Source organism: Hippocampus guttulatus, chromosome 5 (assembly GCF_054856545.1).
Source record: "Hippocampus guttulatus isolate MCC_2025c chromosome 5, RoL_Hgut_1.0, whole genome shotgun sequence".
Classification (NCBI taxonomy): Eukaryota; Metazoa; Chordata; class Actinopteri; order Syngnathiformes; family Syngnathidae; genus Hippocampus; species Hippocampus guttulatus.
In genome coordinates, this window is record NC_141265.1 from 6,898,644 (window position 1) to 6,917,864 (window position 19,221).

Sequence of the window (19,221 nt, forward strand, 5' to 3'; positions counted from 1 at the left end):
TTGTTTTTTTTTATTATGATGATGATTTTTACATTTTCACAAATCACAAAACATTTGTAAATTGGGCTTTAGGGTGAATGGACAGAGTGAGGAACTGAGGAAAATGTTACAAGAGGAACTGTAACATTTTCCAGGTGAATTGAGTTTGGCATTCTTTAAACTTTTAAATATTTATTTACAGTGTTTTCAGTGGTAAAGCTATTATGTTTTGACAGTGATTATTATCATTAATAATAGAAACTGCATTTATTCTGACGTTCTCTTGCATAATCAGTCAAGTATCCAAAATTAGATCACAGTGTTAAAGTCATTGTCAAGTGTTAATGATTGTCCGCGTCAGTTAACTGTCGGACAGCTGGCAGTAGAATCTCAGTTTTCTGGCATTCACAATCATACCGACATGCTCCAGATTCTTTTTTTTTTTTCCCAGTTGAAACCTTCGGACGTTTCATTTTCTCACCGTTGCAAGGTAAGCATACCAAAATAAGGCGATCGTGTTGGCAAATAGCACTCGGAACTGAAAGTGAAACACACCAAAAGTTGGACACAAGGCTGTCAGGGTGTGACTTATAAACAGAACGCCAGTGAAATACGTACCTCAACAGGCACAAAATTGATGTTTATGAACTGGAAAGGTGACCAAACTTTCCAGTTCATCTTCAGAGCAGTCCAGTAACTTCCTCTAATCTTCTTTAAAAAGTCATCCGACCCTTTTGCCTGAGAAAAAGACTCAAAAGACTGTTCTTACCTATAGAATTACTGTAATTAAATCAAGGGTAGGTGAGCCGTTACTGTTGTACTGGTTGTGGCTATACAAACTTTTTATAGCCGACATTTTCACACTTGCAATTGTGGGCTACTTATAAACTTATTTGACATTTAAAACAAACTAAGAAACAATAACCTCATTTTAACAACCATGACTGATTGCAAGGTCTTTATTAAGTTTTACATTTAAGAACTACAAGATTTTATTTTGTGGCCTCCTTTACCTCGCTCAGCATAGGAGATAACGTACCCTATAATTATTGTCTTAAAGCGAGCTCAGACTACCAATATTATCAGTATATTTGTCTTTATTCTTCTATTGTGTCTCCTTTAAAGACACACTTATAAATGTGGCTATAATTACACAATTAAGAAATAAAAGATGAGAGCAACTAGAATAATAGACAATTTGTCTTCAAGACATTGAAACTCAAGTGTAAAAAGGTCATTCCTCATGTTTGGATAAACATTTACCTGAGAGGTTTTCTTACTTGGTTCACATGATAATTGATACCCACCTCCAGTATGTTCATCACGAAGTAGAAAATCATCAGGAAGCCGGGAGCAAATACAAGACGATCCAATAAGAGACGTTTGATGACACAGTATTGATCTGTAGTTGGCATCCACATCTCCATCAACTGGTAAAAGTAATGACTGACTGGTCCAGTAATGAACAAACTGGAACAACATAACAGACAATGACTGCCCGTCAAATGGCTTCTAAATGTTGAATATGAATGTTTTAAATGGCTTCAATAATTGTTAGGTTATGTTCCAGTTCAACCCTCCACCCGTTTTCTGTACTAGTTGTAAAAAGGTAAACAAACAAAAAAGGCTCACCCATAAATAGCAAACCGTGCAGCACCAGCTGTGTCAATCTCTTTGGCTGAAGCATTACTTTGGGCCTTTTTTCTTGCCTCCAAAATCTGAGAAAGAAGATTTCCCAAGGCTGAGAGGATGCCACTGTAAAGGACAAGGACAAGGACAAACAAAAGAAAACGCACCAGAATAAATAACAGTGTCAAACTTAGATGTGGACGTAACGTATGGAAGGGTCTTAAGCAGAAGCTGATTGGCTGAAAAGAGACATTCGAGAGACAATGTGGTCGCTGCAAACATAGACTTCAAATTGATAGCAAAGCAAATTTAGATAACGAAAGTGTCAGTCAAATGAGGACACTAGCAACTGGCTGCAGAGCGTCCACTCGTACAACAAACCTTGTTACAGATTTAGTCAGAATGGGATATTTCTTCAGGAGGAATAGATACTGATGAAGTAAACGATACTGAATCGACGCATCTCGAAGCGGTACGCTTTGCACGGGCATCGTCACGTCTTGTGCCACGTGAACTTTAAATTAATTAAACAGTAAAAGTAAACCGAACTTCGTTAGGGCGGAGCTTCTTTCAGAGCTTCCGGTCGAGAGCACGTCACCACTGGCAATACGTCATCACACGCTACCGGAAGTATTCAACCGGGTGCCGTGGTTGTCATTTTGCATGTAGTAATGGTTTAAAATTATCCATTTTTTACGCAGCAACCGATTTTGACCGACCTGTTGGGAAACATCCATCCATCCATTTTCCGAACCGCTTGATCCTCACTAGGGTCGCGGGGGGTGCTGGAGCCTATCCCAGCCATCTCCGGGCAGTAGGCAGGGGACACCCTGAACCGGTTGCCAGCCAATCGCAGGGCACACAGAGACAAACAACCATCCACGCCCACACTCACACCTAGGGACAATTTAGAGCGTCCAATCAGCCTGACATGCATGTTTTTGGAATGTGGGAGGAAACCGGAGCACCCGGAGAAAACCCACGCAGGCCCGGGGAGAACATGCAAACTCCACACAGGGAGGCCGGAGCTGGAATCGAACCCGGTACCTCTGCACTGTGAAGCCGACGTGCTAACCACTGGACTACCGGGCCGCCTGTTGGGAAACAAATTAAAATAAATAAAAATACAACTCACCATTGAACTGAATGCTCCATGTACAGCACTTTGTATGCAGCGATGGCTGTTTGAAAGTGCTCTATAAATACTGTTGACTTGACTTGAATGTTAGTGTGGAGAGCCCTGTCTTGTTTCACCCGTACAACCGGTTCCACATTTGGGGTAATGGGAGACAATAGAAACTCAATGTTAAATATGTCCAATTTACTTTGTACCATTGCAGAAAATCCTCTTCACAAAGATAGGATGTCGGAAATTGAACCAATATATTAATTTTATTTTTGGCAGTTTTGAAGGCTACGTTAGCGAGCCTATCGCGACACAATATGCACAGTGGGGTTGGTGCGTGAGATCACCTGGAGCGATAATTGTATTTTAAGTAGGACGGCGATTTTGTTCTGGAAGCTGTGAATTCTTATCATTTGGCCTTTCCACTTTCCTGAGAAGCTTTCCAAATATTTTTTTGCTACACACCACTGACCTTAATTAACCGTCATCTGCACCTCAATTTTTTATATCAATGTCTAGATGACTTGAGTTTATTAATCTCTAGATATGTGCAGAAGATGATCAACCATCCAATTTAACAGGGCACTAAAATGCTTTTTATGCAGAAACATAACCTTATCGTTTTTCAGTGTCACAAATGAGCCAGACAGGTTATCAAATGTGAGATGTAGTAACATTTTTAATGTATAAAATGAAGATATACAAACGTTATGCAAAACTATAACTCCCAAATATAACATATGCATCATAACAAAAGACGATAAAGTAACTTTCCACAAAGTAGTACAGTGTTTCTAGTGTAAAAAGATAATGTGATCTACAGTTAACTTTGAAAATGTAGACAAGCTTATTAAGGAGTCTGTGTAGTTCAACAACATGGTGTGGGAAAAAAGCAGACAAGTGTAACAGTTTAAAGTGCCTTCCAGTCAACGGGTGACTTTCCAGATTTGTTCAGCAGCTCATTGGCCTTTGAGAAATGTTTGCAGCCAAAGAATCCACGATGAGCCGACAGGGGAGAAGGGTGCACTGCCTGCAGGATGTGGTGACGTTTCTATGAATCCAAGGAATATTATTAATATATAATCAAGCATTTAAGTATTCAAAGTAACAAAATGCATTCACCTTGTCAATCGTGGCCCCCTTCTTTTGTGCGTAGGCTCCCCAAAGAATGAATACGAGGCCTTCCAAGTTAATGTTGAGCCACTGCACCACTGCGTCAGTGAACGTCTCCCAGCCTTTGCCTTTGTGCGAGTTGGCTTGGTGTGCTCGCACGGTCAACACAGCATTGAGCAACAACACACCTGGAGGGAAACAGCTGACTCAGTTTTTGACACAGTTCAGCCAACTTTGTTGCTTAAAACCAACCTTGTTTTGCCCAGCCACTTAGATCTCCATGCTTAGGATGCTGGAAGCCTTCAATGTCATTGATCAGCTCTTTGTACATGTTCTCCAAACTGAAAATGGATGGAAAATAAGAGTTTAATAGTGGCGCTATGTTAAAAAAATATACACACAAACAAAAATGATAAAGTCAACAGAATACTTTCAAATTTAGAGGACCTGGGAGGGGGGGGCACAGGTCTTTTGACACTGAAACACAATCCGTGTGCTTGGTTTGGACCATGATACGGGTCCTGACCGAGGATCACCACTTTAATCTGAAGGTAGAGAAAAGAGAAGACTGGAGCAAGATGATATCGGAACAAAACAAAGGATTGTCCTCCACGTCAAGATACTGTACAGATGCCACACATGAACACCAAATAAATAAAAGGTTGAAATTTGCGTCAACGTGACACAAATTTCCATTGATTCATTTAGATCACATTTAAGTTTGCAGTATTGAAATGTTGAGGTCTCAAATTAATATTTTTTCATAAGGCTGCAAATCCCTGACTGAACGTGGATTTTCTTTTTCTTTGGCCTTTTATTTATTTCCTTTCAAAACGGACTCATAATAGATTATCCTAGAGATGTGAAAAGAGAATATTACAGAGTTTTGTCGGTTTCATGTTTATAGCGGTTAACTTCTTTTTATACTTGTCATTATTGAGAAATGATAAAGTGCTCATCAGTGTTGTGATCATGAAGATGTGTGATTAGTTGAAGAGGTTTGGGGCAGGTGGAACAATCGGACTCACATCTTGAACTTCACACATCTGCGTCCAGGTGAAGACATGGTCAGCGGGTGGGTACACCACGTGATGTTTCCTCTCTTCGTTAACAAATTGCATCAACTGGGGGAGTAAAAGGAGTGTATCATTAAACTGCAAGAGGGATGCATTAACTACGCTAGTCCAGGGCTTCTCAAACTTTTGGGTCCAAGGAGAAAGTTTTCCAAGCAAACGTTCATAATGCATGGACCATCTGCTGCTTAATTTTCTTCACAAACTTTATTCTGTGAATCCAGTCCATTGCATGAGAAGGGAGTCATTAGCAGTCAAAAACATCATGACAGATTAAGCATTAAAAGTGTTTGAAGCAAGTTAATTAAGACCAAAACATGATTACTTTAAATCAAAGAAAATGTGATTTTTTTGTTTGTTTTTTGTAATCCATGTGGTCCATGGAAAATCGAAGTCCTAGGCAATTACCTGTATTTGTCTATATGTTAAGTTGAAAGCCCTGTGCTGTCTGCCTCACGTCACAATTTAGCCACCGTTTTATGCAATCAGTAACATTTAATTAAAATATATAACACACAAATATCAAGTGTCTTAACTATGGAATATTTGAGTACATATTAAGAGTGTGAGAAAACATACTGGCGAAACGGAAACAGGTGCTTGTCAATACACATGTCCTCACTGCAGTTAGTCAGAGGTTGTGCAATTTGAGGCAAGCTCAACTTCTTGCTGTTGGACTTCACATTTGAACAGGAAATCTGCAAATTCAGCATTTTTAAAAAATGTGCAACTTCCTGGATTGAATGAGAAAATCAATATTAAGGGTAGAAGAGAAAACTAAACCAGAAATGAATATTGCTCAACCCGTATTTTTTTGTGTTTTTTGTTATTGTAAAGTGTCCTTGGGTGTCTTGAAAGGCGCTTATAAATAAAATGTATTATTATTATTATTTAAAGTACCTGTAGAATGTCAACAAAATAACAAATATATTTTAGAATATCAAATAAAATGGTGAAGGGGGGTCTTGTGCAGCGCCATCCATGACAGATTAGTGAGACGTGGCCCAGTTACCTGTCTGAAATAAGGTTTTCCAAACTCAGCAGCCAGCGCCTTTTCCCAGCTCCCCGCAAATCCGGGAGGACAGAGCTTGTTTAAAGCCGCCTTCTTGTTACGGGCGATCATGTCCAGCTGTTCCTGAGACAGAGGAGCCGACCGGGGGCTGGAGGGCTCCGGATCAACCGCCGAGGACTTGCGCTTCCTCTGCATGGTTGGAGTGAATTGCGCAAAACACAAAGTAGGTGAGAAATGTGCACGGCAAACCGGACGACAGCGCAGCGCTAACATATTCATGTTTACTTCTTAACGATGCAAAACAGAGTGGTGCTTTTGAATGCAGCTTAGCTTAGGTTGCCGCTGCTGCTTGAAGGAAACGGCAGCTCGTTCAAACACGCGCCCCCGGAGCTCTTGCAAATAAGTAAGCGTTTGAAGGGAAAAAAAGTCACCGGGAAAGGTTAGCAAAGCGTGCTCCCAAAAATAACTTGCAAAATAACGCTCACCGAGTCTTTATCAGCGTTCTCCGCTTCATTTAACGCTTTGCAAGACTTCTTTTTGGAGACCGGTGAGAAAAATGAATTAATAGTTTTCTGCCCAATCATGTTCTTGCTTTGAAGGTAAGTGCCCGAACACAAATGATTACAAACAGTCTCGGCAATGTGGAAACTCTGTTAGCAGACTCTTCCTAAACGCAAAGCAATTTCGCGCCAACATTGAAGTGACGAAACGGCGTTATGATAATGAGCTGTGAGGCGTTCATGACCCACTGGTGTTTTTGCCACTCTTTTCTGCTACATTCAACGCTGCTCGTGCTGTTTACTCTTTTCTGCTACGTTCAACGCTGCTCATGCTGTTTAAGGGCTTTTTACAATATGCATGGCATCTTGCGTTAGGGCAGATGATCTCAGACTTATTTTCATCGCTGGCCACTTCGTATGATTGGCTTTGGGGTAACCGTTGTAACAGTAAACAACACATCACTATTCGGTACGTAGCTTGGTTTGGCATGGGAACAAAATGTCAAACGAACGGCTCCGTCTTTTCTCTTAACGAGAAGAGATTGAAAGGCAACAAAAAATGAAACATGAGCATCTTATATTTTATTTTTAGACAATACATTTGTCTTGTTTTTAGAAAATGAACAATGCATACCACATAGACAGTTTCAGCAGCCTGATTTAGTATGCTGTAAAACTGCTAATGGACTAATTGTTTTTGTTCTGAACCCATCCGGGACGTTTGGGAGTTGCGGAATCGAACCCTGCACCTCCGAACTGTGGGGCCGCTGTGCTAACCAGTCGCCCGCCGTGTTAAAGACGCCATTGATACAAATTGTTAACCCTTCATCGATGAAAGACTGAAAACTGAAACTTGTCATTCATGTATTAATCTGATCAGAGAGCATCAAGATGTTTTCACTATACCGGCAGATCCTAACAAACCAGCCAACCCAAGAATAGTCTGGTTTTTAATTGCACATCTTGTTACTCGTTTGTGCCTACAGGTGTAAAATTTAAAATGCAATGGAGAAGTTTGTGCGTAAACAATTATGCCCGGATGACACCGAAATAACTCCTTCGAAGAAGCTTAAGCCAGAGGAAATTGAAGGGAAGGAAGAGGCGGTGGATGCTGAAGAAGATGACTTCTCTGATCCGATTCCCTGGCAAAAAATAGAGTCAGAAGGTCTGGACTGTGACTATGCTTTGCTCTTTACCAAGCATGAAGCTGACCACCTTTTCCAAAAGCTGGAGAAGGAGGTGGTCTATTCAACAGGTGAAAGTCATCTCAGTATTCTAAAGGTCTGACAGGAGGTAAAGGAGTGGTGGAGTGACACTGGTTTTATATTCCAGGGGAAGAAGCAAAAGTGCAAGTGTTTGGAAAGGTGTACGATATACCGAGGAAACAGGCGACATACGGAGATACAGGACTAATTTATACTTATTCTGGAGTGTCGCGTTTAGCTTGCCCATGGACTCCCACCCTGGAATATATTCGGGATTCTGTCACCAAAGTGACAGGACATACATTCAATTTTGTCCTGATCAACAGGTAAGAAATATAACAAGTACACAATGGTTTTAATAATCAACTGACAATAGCCTTTTCTAGGTACGAAGATGGGCAGGATCACATTGGTGAGCATCGGGATGACGAGAGGGAGCTGGACCCTCTGTCTCCCATTGCCTCAGTCTCACTCGGCGCCGCTCGAGATTTCGTTTTCCGCCACAGAGATGCTAGAGGTAAACAAAGCAGTCGGTGCATCGAGCCTGTCAAGCTGGTGCTGTCTCACGGAAGCCTGCTCCTCATGAACTCGCCCACCAATACTTTCTGGTATCACAGCCTTCCCGTGCGAAAGAAAGTCCTCCTACCTCGCATTAACCTCACATTTAGACGCATCATGTCCACTGGTAAATAATAAACACCATCACCAGATCCTTGACTTCTACTGTCGTTACCAATTTAAGCTGTGGATGATGCACACAGAAAGAATCGTTAGTATCCTTCCGTGGTTGTATGGATAAAGACTTAGACAATGATTTGTCACAACACTGTAATTCTTTTTGTATATTTATTTATTTTTGCTACAGTACTGCATATTTGTTGTTGGGGAAAAAAATTAAAAGTGATTGGGAAGGGGGAAAAAATACCTTAATATACCGTACTGCACTTGAGATTTCATTGCACATTGCAGATTCAAGCTTTCTTGTCTTGTATGTCGCAGCGTAGCCCAAAACCTAGCCAAGCCTCCCCCACGTTTCATACAGTACAAGGTGGGGTACAGTGTTCTGGTCGAGAGGTGCACAAATCTCACTGCGTTCCATAACTATTTTGATCGAAGTGATTGTCTCAAAGGTTCATCCAACAAAATCTTTAAAAGGTATTCTGTCATGTTTGTGCAAATGTATATGTCTACATACAACCTGAATCATATAATCTGGAGCCTTCTTGTTTGCTTTCAAGAGGGCTACGTATCAGTAAATAGATAAAGCTTACAGATAAAACAAATATTTTATTTCTTCTTTTTTAATATCACAAAACGGTCACCTTTAGAGCTTGCACACCAAAATTTCACATGTACTGTATATACTGTACAATAGTGCAAATTGCAAACATTAACAACAGGCCTCTGCTCTACATCCTTGCTTCTCAGATGGTTTGGAAGGAGGAAAATGGCAGTTACTAGTAGTGCAGGGTTAAAAATATTGAAGCTAACTTGCAGAGAAGCCATTGTCTGGATGTATTTGTTACAGCTCCTCTTGTGACAAAGTTGAATCTGGACACCAAATTATCCATCAAATTTTTACATCAGAGAAAAACAATTGTCACGCATGTATGGCTTCGTATGAAAAATCTCGGAAACCAACATGGCACTTTCACTTCAAAAGTTTAGCTACAGTATGCAAATAGTCATTCCATATTACAATATCAGACAGATCCAAATAACGATGCATAATTTCCAGAAGATGCCTACATACATTGCTATTGAATCATTGGAAATAATTATCATCCGTGTCCTGTATGCACAATCATCAAATTCTGATTGAGTCCGAGTTCTCACTTCTCAGCATTGAAAAATGGAAACAATCTGCATTCAAATGGAGTTCTTAAAACAACAGTTAATGAGTGAACCTATTGAGATGTGAACCAGGAATGTACTGTACTATCACATTTCTCAAGTTTGTATTCCTTTGCAAACCAAATACATTTAGAGCGAGACATGTCCACAGTCTTTGGAATTGGATTCTCCTGCTTTGGATAAAAGCAGCAACATCACATGACCACAAGTCGTTGCTTTGATCCGTGCACACCAAACACCTCAATCAAATGAGGCACTCTTTTGTCAACTTGTGCATCAACCATGCTGTGATCATGGACACATCCATTTGCAACCATGTGACTGGAGAGGCAGCAGAAAGAATTTAGCCGCCGAGCCTTCACTTACTCTTGCGTATGCAACACGGCGCTCTGCTTCTGGACTCTCTCGTAAAAAAGCATGTAAGCATTAGAGGACAGCACCTCGTGCAGGCTGGCTTTACGGACCGAGTCGTCGGACACCCAGAGCCACTGAGAGATATATGGCGAGGAACTGCAAGGTGGGGAGGGGCTGCGTCGATATGTTACAAAATGTCCTGAGTGCATGTCACCATGGTGAACCAGCACAGCTGTGAGTTGGAAAAGGTACTCCGTGGAGCTGTCACGAGAGAGATAGACAATTGTGTTGACATTTGCTGAAAGACAAACTTTTAATCCCCCTTTTTTGGGGGGCGTGGGGGGTGTTATATGCTGACACTTTGATACTGGAATTATTTGATTTTATAGTATGTGTTGTGGAAAACGGTTTGGGAATGAGAAACATCATAGAGCATTATTTCTAATTGTATTATTTCAAAATCCAAACAGATTTCATGTTCTTCTTTCGGTGGATATCCCCCTTGTTATCATCATTTATGTAATGGAGGATGCAATCGTGTGTTAGGCAAGGCAACTTACCCGTAGTCATACGTGAGGCCCAATTGAGTGGTCCCACATGTAGAATATAAACAGACAGATGAACAGTTTCCATTTGCAAAGGGTTTGTTGTTGTTATGAAGCTCTGCATCTGCAAAACACATGACAAGAAACGACAGATGCAAGTGACAATAGAAACAGGCTGGATGATGATGATGATTGCACTTAATTGGACGGTGTTTGTTTGTTTTTTCTTCTTCTTTCTGCCTACATTCTTGCTGCTGGAGGCTGTAAATTTCCCCAGTGAGGGACTAATAAAGGATATCTTATCTTATCTTATCTTATGACCATACCTGTGCCATTGGCAGCAGGCTTTTGCATATCCTTGCTTGAATTTTCTGCACTTTGGTGCTTCCCTGCACGTTTGGCGCGCTGACTCGTCGGTATGGAGGTGTTGTGTTTGTAGCGGTCCATTGATAGATACTCCGTAAACTGAACATGCTCTTGTCGTTTAATTGGGGTTCCTTCATTGGACCATGTGAGTCTTTGCAGATGGATGCAGAGGCACTGGGGAAGCTGAAGGAGGAAGGGGACACATTGGCAGGAACAATAATTGCAAGAGTACACAATAGAGCTCTTACTTGATGGCTGGAAAATGTTACCATGCAATTACCTGGTTAAACAGAATGAGGACAGTCTTTGCCCAAAGTCCACCATTCATCATATACAGTATTGACGTACAGTTAAGCACATGGAGAGGACTTGCAAAGAAATGCAAATTCCCAATTTCTTTACCTTGCCCAATTTAAGCTGCTTTACAAATGTTGTCCGCTGATTTTCCGGAAGCTGTCCATTGACTCTTGTCCCTTGTTGAAGCTAAAATGGGGGGTAAAAAAAAAAAAAAAAAAAAAAAAAAAAATTAAACCATGAACCCTTTAGTTCTTTGCATTATGCAAGGAAATTGAGATGGGGAAAATACCTTGGTGCAATTTTCACACTCTACTTCCTTGATAGTTTCTGAGGAGATGAAATGCTGTAGACACTGATCCAGAGAGATCGGTCGGCCCTAAACACAAATACTCGTCACATTAAAACAACATTTACATTTAGGTAGATTTTAATGATTATTTTGCTTACCCACTGAGGTAAAGGAATAGATAATGAAAGGCTTTCAAAGGAATCATATCGCACCGGGCTCTGAAAAAAAAAAGACACTGCTTGAGGATGACGCCAGACATCAGGACCGTACCATTTTTTTTATTCTGCGGCTGTGGAATCAGCCACTGTGAATAAAATAGCAAGTATACAAAGTAAATTTGCCGAACAAAAGCTAAGAGTACTGAACAATTTAAAAAAGATTTTTACAAACCCAATTCCCAAAAGATAAATAAAAACAGAATAGAATGATTTTCAAAATCATGTTCAACCTACATTTTAATACTCTCCAAAGATGAGGTAATTGTTCAAACTGATCAACTTTATTGTTTTTAACAAATAATCATTAACATAGAATTTTATGGCTGCAACACGTTCCCAAAAAAATCTGAGACAGTGTCATGTGGTACCAACTGTGTGACACCACATTTTCTTTTAATAACATCCAATAAATGTTTGGGAACTGAGAACAGTAAATGTTGAAGCTTTGGAGGTGGAATTCGTTCCCATTCTTGCTGTGCTCTCATGGACCATAGATGATGAAATCCCTAAGTTTGATCAACATTTCTGAATATTCCATCTTTTAACATGATTTGCAAATCATTGTATTCTTTTCTTATTTGTGTTCAACACAACATCCCAACTTCACTGGAATTGGGTTTGAATGTCGTGAGCTGCTGTGCATGGAGTCTATTGGCGGCATATATATTTTGTTTGTATGCTTGGACCTGATTCGACACTGCTTCATGGTTTGTAGAGAATGATGACCTTTCAGTAAATAAAACATTTATACATATTGAGTTCCAACCGTCAAAAGTTTAATGGAAATAGGTTAGTTTTTTTTTTTAATGTGTGTAATCACGTGAGTGACCGGTAACCTTCAAAAACAGCACGTCAAATAAACTCACTTGTTGCTCGCACCGCTTGCACAACATGTTGCTCGTTAAACGGCCATGAAAAGGATGCTGAAACTTCCAAGGGCTTGGAATCGGGTGAAGAGGGGCTGCAAAAAAGGGGGTAGAAAAGTAATTTTTATCAAGCACCCACTCTGACCTCAGGCTGAGTCCAAGTTCCTCTTTTACCTCGACTTCTGCAAGTCCTTGTTCTCTCATCTTGATTGGGGAGGCTCTGACGGAAGGCAAACATATCCACAATTTGAAATGTAAACAGTGCTACTTTGACTTACGGTACCCCTTTCATTCATTCTGTCACCATGCTTTTAATTCAATTAACTTGTATAACAATACATTTTCCCATTAAAACTAAATATATACAGTAGTTGAAATGCTATTAATCCATTCCAGCTACCCCCAAAATAATGTTTTTTTTAATCAAAAGAAAAAAAGGAATTGCACTATATTGTAATAAAAGAGAATATAAAGAAATAAACCGTTTTAATAAATTGTGATTAATTATTTTTAAAATATATCTTCTACACTTCCTGGAAAGCTGGGTCTTCATATAATTTCCTATCTCATCTTTTTTCCATTTGAATTTGTTTGTACATCAATGTCTTCTATTGTTAAACATTACATTTGTAATTTCCCCATTGCGGGACAAATAAAGGATATCTTAATCTTAATTACATGAACGCAAGTGTTTGTGGTAACAATAAACTGTAATAATTCCGCGACGCAGACGGTTCATTGGTTATTGGCGGCAATGATGTGACGTCATCTTTAGAAGACACCTCTCAGAAATAAGAACAATATAGGAGCATCGTCTCATTTCCGGTGAAAATGGTTCCACTGCACCCGGGTCCTAGTTCGCAGCCAAGAGCAACATGAGTTGCCCACGGGTCTGTTCTACTAATAACTCACTGGTGATGACCCACTGAGACTTAACAAGAAGAATTAAAACAGAAGAATGTTAACATTTATTTAAACTCAACATGGTACACGTTTCTCAATGCACCTAATACCCCAAAAATAAAATGTGTTCCATGGTGGGAAAAAAATGCTGTTTGCAATTACCCAAATGTTTTTAAATTACATTTTAGAGCTGTAACTTAAGTACACAGCGATACTTACTCTGCATCATGTTTGGTGCGCATGCATGTCACATCATATATTCCGTTCACATTTGAAGTCGCATTTGTTTTTGTAATGCGAACAACTACATCAAAAACATCGCTTTATATTCTCGTGAAAATCTGTCCTCACACCTTAGAGAAATCAGCATGAAGGTGATTTGTTTCAAAATCTTCCAACATTTAAAGTTGGAATATGACTATTTACCTCAAGAGTCTGCATGTCAAACAAGTGGGTGACTTTTGGTTGCCGGTCCCGCTCCTCCTCAAGAGATGATGTTATGACATGAAAGAGTTCGTGGGCATCCTAAGAAGGAGGGATAATGACAATAAAATGGACACATTTCCCAAAATAGGGGGGAAAAAAGCCCCACTAACGAGCACCGAAGGCCAACCTGCTCTTCAAATGAACTGATGTGCCACCGGTACAGTCTGAGAACATCCAGCAAGCACCCAGCATCCAACACATCTTCATTCCCCGACTCATTACGGGAGAGAGCTGTCAACATAGAAACAACGCTAAAGTCTAAATTTGGAACAGTCACGGGTTGTCAAAAAGATTTTGCTTTTAAGCCTCCCACATTGTTTTGCAACCTTTGAGAAGCTGGAGAAGTGTTGTGGACAACTTGTTTTCTTTGCACGACTGTACTGCGGGCGAGTTTGAAAATCTCTCCAGCCAGCGGATGAAGGACGGGCATGCTGCCAGACCCTGAAGCAAAGAATTCAGGAAGCAAGTGTTGCCCAAGTTCAACAGACCAGGAACCATACCTGTAAGTAAAAACATGTCACTGCTGAAACTACAAATTCACAGCTGTTATTGTGCATCATGTGAATCGTCACCTCGCTTTCTCTTCTTTCGCTCGGTGATTGGGCCCCACAAAACGTACACACCAGCCGCGATGGCAGCAGCAACACCACCAATGACACCCCAGTTTTTTAGCATCTTGTTTCTAATGAAGACAGAACATCACGAATATAGTGAAATTGTCTCTCAATTAATAATCAAAGCATGTCAGTTAGAGGCAATACAGCACAAATTATTTTGGGATGGTTTTGATTTTACAAATACACCATTAGGTCTGCAAAGAGGGATGAGAATGGCTGGAATATTTCGCATGACTGGACATTAAACGGTATGTGTCACATTTTATTTTTATATTCGGTGCACGGTATTACAAATCCATCCGCGTGCCCATTAAGGGTCGAGCAGGGGGCACTTGTTGGGTGCGTCATGTAGCAGCCATTTCCTAAATCATTCCTGCCTCATGGCAAGCATCGACAATCCAGAGTGCCACCACTGTCTTTCATTCTGAATACCTTTGTAACCCTGTTTGAAATATAAACAGGTTTAGCTGCTGGAAAAAATGCGTCTAGATGCCCAAACGTGTAATGCAAGCGTTGCATGATCGTTGTATAGCTAGCAACGTCAACGAGCTTGTTGCTTTTTGTCACAACCCAACCAGTGACTGAAATTTCAGAAACCTAGCATGCATTTACAAGGAAAAGACACCCATTTATGTTTGTAGTTATGCTAGCACTAGCGTTTGTGCTAACTTACCAGCAACGCCGAGTATTAGCTTCCCGTGATATGCTAGCTGGTATACATAGAGAGCGATACAAGGTACATTATGAACGCGCATCTGATATAATGCACTCGTACATATTTCTTCGCTAAGGATTAGCAACACGGGCATTAAACCGGTCGCTTGTTTGTCCTGTTTGCCAGCTGAGCGCGACACACGGCGGCGTCGTGACCCGCTTCTATTTGGACCAGGTGAACCAGGTAAGGGGCTTAATGTGGTCTTTGCCAAGTTGAATACTTTACCTGACGCTTGGTCCGGTGCCAAGATACTCTCTGACAAGCTTATCCGAGCTCTCTGGTCGGCACCACAACATCCTGTTGTTTTTGCGGAACGTTTGTCTTCAGCATTGTTTTAGGGGAGCCACAAAGGAAGCGCACCGATGTTTTCACTGTCATAAAATAGATATAAAAAAAAAAAGAAAAAAAAATACAACGGACAAAATCATGTTATGTTTGACTACTTTCATTTTCTACAGTCTTATCAATTAAGTGCTACATTACTACTTTTCTCTCTCCCATCATTTCTTACTATTACCTATTAGTGAGCAAGTGCTATTACATAAAAAACGTAGGCTACCTGAAAAATAAACAAATATATATTTAGGAATTTATTGTAATCGACCTTGTCATTTAAACTCATCTCGCGTCTGTCCTTTCTGTGTATCGTGGCTTCTCATTGGCCGTCTGTGGGTCGCTCTCCTCGGTGCTGAAATCGCAACTCGTCGTGATCAAGTAAACGGTGATGAGGCAATACGGAGCGTCGGAAAATAAACACCAAAATGGACGATGATCTATTCCAGCTGAAACAGCTACCGTGAGTAAAACCGCCCTGTGCAATATGTCATTTTCTTGGCATTGAATCACTCGTGTGTGACTTGTTTGTACGACCAGATCGCTACACAGCAAGATTAGCTCACGTTGTATCAAGGCGCCAGCGTCATGTGATGCACACCGATGTCAACACACTAAGATGACCTGGGGATAGTGCTGGATGAAATCGTCAAAATCATATAGCTCCCGGAAGCCGTGTCGTCGCATTTGCGTGTCGTTTGTCTATAGGAGACCAGTTTGCTCTGAATTAGACAACGATGACCTCTCCCCCTTAAACAGCCGCTACTCAATTCAGTACAAGACTTAATCTCAGTCTTGTCGCCAGTGGCACTTGAAAAACACAAAAGACTGGGTCGCAGTCTAGCAATATATGTGAAGGAGTTCACGACTCCCTGTAATGCATTATACACACATTTATGCAGTGAAACATAAAATGAGAAAAAAATGACAACAAATATGCGTCTGTTATTTGGCAATTAGTTTACACGACCATATTCACAAGACCTAGTAAACAGCAAGCATCATCAACCTTTTGGAAAATGACAAATATATCCTCTTGATATTGATTAATGCAAATTGCTACCCATTTGATATACACTTCTGAAATAACAAATTTGCTCAAATTACCTTTGAGTATCATGTTTTTATTGTAAGTCAGCAATATTTATTTCTGTGAAGACACTGATCATTTGAATGATTTCTCATATGGTAATTATTAACAATGATTTAACAAGGAAGCGGCCACCATGCCAACTGGTAAGCAGGTCCGCTTCTCAGTGGAGAGGTGCAGAGTTCGAGTCCGACTCTGGCGTTCCTGTGTGGAGTTAGCATGTTCTCCCAGTGCCTGCGTGGGGTTTTCTCCAGGTACTCCGGTTTCCTCCCACATTCAAAAAAATTTAGTTAGGGCCCAGGTGGTTATTTTTCTGTCTTCGTGCACCTTTTCTGTTATTGCTGTCTGTCTGGATGGATGGATGGAATTAATCAATGAATTGCTCGAGCATGTTTTAGAAATGTGTGAGGAAGCTGGAGTACGTGGAGAACCCTCACACAATATCTCACAAGTTAATGTGCAGCATGTAGAACTGAATGTTGTGTACTGTAATTACAGTGAAAAGATACTCTGGCACTCTGTCAACTGGTCATTATCAGCATGTAGGAGAAAATTGCACCTTCCATCTCTGCCTTGGTCTTGTCGTGTAATTGTATCCTCCAGCCAGCACATAAGCAGCTGAATCAGGCCAGATCCAAACCTCAGCGTGAAAAGATGCTGCAAACAGAGCCCATTTTCAGAACTATCTTGGAATCGGCATATTGTCATTTTATTCGTGAATGGATTCATGAGGGATTTACACATTGGATATTTAATTTCTAGTGTCGTCCGCTTCCGTCACACGGGGGAGAGCGCACGCTCAGAGGATGATGGCGAAAGTCAAGAGCCATTTGCAGCGGTGCGGGCGGCACAGCCGAAAGAGATGGAGTCTGTAGCCCTCGCAGATGGAGCTCCGGTCCCTCGGGAGTTTGCCAACCCAACTGATGGTAGGCAGTGTGATGTCATTGTTTTTTATCTGTGCACTTTTATAAGCACGATCAGACGCGGTGTGTTCTCTCTTCGCATTCACAAGCGATTTAACTGACTTTTTAGACACATTCATGGTCGAGGATGCTGTTGAAGCCATCGGCTTTGGGACCTTCCAGTGGAAGCTCTCCATCCTCACTGGTCTTTCCTGGGTGAGGACTTCTGTGCTAAACATTCTCTCTGTTATATACCGATGTAGATTATTATACGTTGTTTGATTTTGTTAGTAAACTCTTGATTATTTTGTTTAGATGGCAGACGCAATGGAGATGATGATTCTAAGCATCTTAGCTCCACAGCTTCACTGTGAATGGAGACTACCAAGTCTGGAGGTGGCACTTTTCACATCGGTAAATATGCTGCCATATCAGTAATTATTGCTATGTTAGCTAGTGTGCCTAACAATCCTTTCTGCATGTGCAACTCTATTTTTATTAATTCAAAAATAAGTGACGATATAATAGAAAAGTGAATTTATTTCAACAGTTCAATTCTAAAAGTGGAATGTATATTTCATAGATTCATTGAAGACATGTTTTAGATGTTCCCCTCCTCCTCCTTCAATAATCATCTCATCAGCAAAGTCTGCAGAAGCCAAATAACGATTCTGATCATTTAAATCAGTTGTATTGGAGGAAGGAAACATCTAAAAGATGCAGGATAGTGGCCCTCGAAGACTGGAGTTTGACAAGTGTCTTCTAGAGTATCCTGGAGTGTGTCTGTGGAAATTCTCATCCATTCATCCAGAAGAACATTTGTGATTACCGTAATGTCAAAGGTCACCGTTGTTGCGCTTGAGGTAGCATTTGTCGGCTCACCATCTCTGTTCTAGTTCATCCCAAAAGGGCTGAGTGAGGTCCAATTCTTCCACACCAAACACATCCCGGCATGCATTTATGACACCTGATTCAATGGTTTGCGTATTCAGACAACGTCGTGCTGGGTACAGAAGAGGGCCCTTTCACAAGCTTTCCCTACAAAGTATAGAATAGGGCTTGTAACATCATGCTTCTTTAGTATGAATATAGTAGCTTATTAAAAGTGTGGTTTATTGCTCTGGATCCACTTCGTGTATGTGTAACAGTGCAGGAGTTTGGAGGTTTTGTTTTATTGTAAAATAAATATATTAGAGTGACGTTCCCACATTCTCTGACATGTCTTGTCAATTAACACAGGCGGTGTTTATTGGAATGATGATCAGCTCCTCCCTTTGGGGAAACATATCTGACAAGTACGGACGAAAGATAGTGAGTATGTTTTCTGTCACGTAAATCGCTAATAGTCAGTGAAAAATACTTTGTGCATTCAAGTCTAGAGATTGTTAGACAAAAATGATTTGCAGCTGGTTGATAAAGGGATCCTACCTCTTCTGGTTCATGGCAACTCTCCAAGTGCCCCTGAGCAAGGCACCAACATTACAATTTGTATAATACATGTACAGTATATTTTAAAATGTATTCTGGAGGATATTATGTGCATGCAAGTTTTGACTTTCAAGTGAAGGAGAACGGCCTCATTTCGGATGTCATGTGAGCAAAATTATGATTGTCCTCAACAGGTGCAACAGCTCACTGCAGTTCTTGTAAAGCAACAGAGCTCTCAGATATGGTCTCAGTGCTCCAGAAGTTTTAAAGGTTTCTCTTCCTCCATTATATGCCAACGCTAGAACCGTATTGATTTGTATC

At 40.7% G+C, this 19,221-nt stretch overlaps 4 protein-coding genes across 7 annotated transcripts in view; 2 read left to right on the forward strand and 2 right to left on the reverse strand.

Moving 5' to 3' along the window:
* On the reverse strand, positions 1-6,614 carry pxmp2 (peroxisomal membrane protein 2). The gene is given in 11 exon segments (XM_086110665.1): positions 1-517; positions 598-717; positions 1,287-1,449; positions 1,612-1,734; positions 3,857-3,990; positions 3,992-4,035; positions 4,100-4,188; positions 4,295-4,392; positions 4,876-4,971; positions 5,933-6,121; positions 6,418-6,614. Coding segments are annotated over 11 exon segments (1,224 nt in total). The 5' UTR covers positions 6,517-6,614; the 3' UTR covers positions 1-448.
* alkbh2 (alkB homolog 2, alpha-ketoglutarate dependent dioxygenase) lies at positions 6,008-8,920 on the forward strand. Of its 3 annotated transcripts, none has more exons than XM_086110663.1 (4): positions 6,008-6,155; positions 7,419-7,687; positions 7,765-7,963; positions 8,024-8,920. In XM_086110663.1, the coding sequence occupies exons 2-4, from the start codon at positions 7,438-7,440 to the stop codon at positions 8,328-8,330; spliced, it is 756 nt and encodes a 251-aa protein (XP_085966789.1). In that variant the 5' UTR covers positions 6,008-6,155; positions 7,419-7,437; the 3' UTR covers positions 8,331-8,920. The 3 variants fall into 3 exon arrangements, with proteins under 3 accessions (XP_085966789.1, XP_085966790.1, XP_085966788.1); XM_086110664.1 differs by having other exon boundaries at positions 6,055-6,159; XM_086110662.1 differs by lacking the exon at positions 6,008-6,155 and adding an exon at positions 6,684-6,901.
* Positions 8,905-15,860, reverse strand: usp30 (ubiquitin specific peptidase 30). Of its 2 annotated transcripts, XM_086110659.1 has the most exons (14): positions 15,752-15,860; positions 15,373-15,518; positions 14,388-14,497; positions 14,142-14,315; positions 13,943-14,046; positions 13,756-13,854; positions 12,601-12,646; positions 12,427-12,521; positions 11,501-11,560; positions 11,343-11,429; positions 11,159-11,239; positions 10,717-10,939; positions 10,406-10,514; positions 8,905-10,106 (listed from the first exon to the last, which is right to left on the reverse strand). In XM_086110659.1, the coding sequence occupies exons 2-14, from the start codon at positions 15,441-15,443 to the stop codon at positions 9,854-9,856; spliced, it is 1,512 nt and encodes a 503-aa protein (XP_085966785.1). In that variant the 5' UTR covers positions 15,444-15,518; positions 15,752-15,860; the 3' UTR covers positions 8,905-9,853. The 2 variants fall into 2 exon arrangements, with proteins under 2 accessions (XP_085966785.1, XP_085966786.1); XM_086110660.1 differs by lacking the exons at positions 15,373-15,518; positions 15,752-15,860 and adding an exon at positions 15,106-15,317.
* Positions 15,794-19,221, forward strand: part of svopa (SV2 related protein a) — an 8,482-nt gene continuing 5,054 nt past the window's right edge. Inside the window, exons 1-5 of the mRNA XM_086110658.1 lie at positions 15,794-15,943; positions 17,333-17,496; positions 17,603-17,688; positions 17,788-17,886; positions 18,712-18,783. Coding sequence (XP_085966784.1) covers positions 15,909-15,943; positions 17,333-17,496; positions 17,603-17,688; positions 17,788-17,886; positions 18,712-18,783 — 456 coding nt within the window. The 5' untranslated portion in view covers positions 15,794-15,908. The remainder of the gene's footprint in view (positions 15,944-17,332; positions 17,497-17,602; positions 17,689-17,787; positions 17,887-18,711; positions 18,784-19,221) is intronic.

What these genes read in the sequence shown, in the direction of transcription:
- alkbh2 (XM_086110663.1), top strand. Translation starts at nt 7,438, where the DNA reads ATGGAGAAGTTTGTGCGTAAACAATTATGCCCGGATGACACCGAAATA. An exon ending in GGAGGTGGTCTATTCAACAG is followed by an intron (nt 7,688 to 7,764) that starts GTGAAAGTCATC and finishes TTTATATTCCAG; the next exon opens with GGGAAGAAGCAAAAGTGCAA. An exon ending in AATTTTGTCCTGATCAACAG is followed by an intron (nt 7,964 to 8,023) that starts GTAAGAAATATA and finishes AGCCTTTTCTAG; the next exon opens with GTACGAAGATGGGCAGGATC.
- usp30 (XM_086110659.1), bottom strand. Translation starts at nt 15,443, where the DNA reads ATGTTGTGGTGCCGACCAGAGAGCTCGGATAAGCTTGTCAGAGAGTAT. An exon ending in CTATTCCTTTACCTCAGTGG is followed by an intron (nt 11,430 to 11,500) that starts GTAAGCAAAATA and finishes ATTTGTGTTTAG; the next exon opens with GGCCGACCGATCTCTCTGGA. An exon ending in GCCTGCTGCCAATGGCACAG is followed by an intron (nt 10,515 to 10,716) that starts GTATGGTCATAA and finishes TGTGTTTTGCAG; the next exon opens with ATGCAGAGCTTCATAACAAC.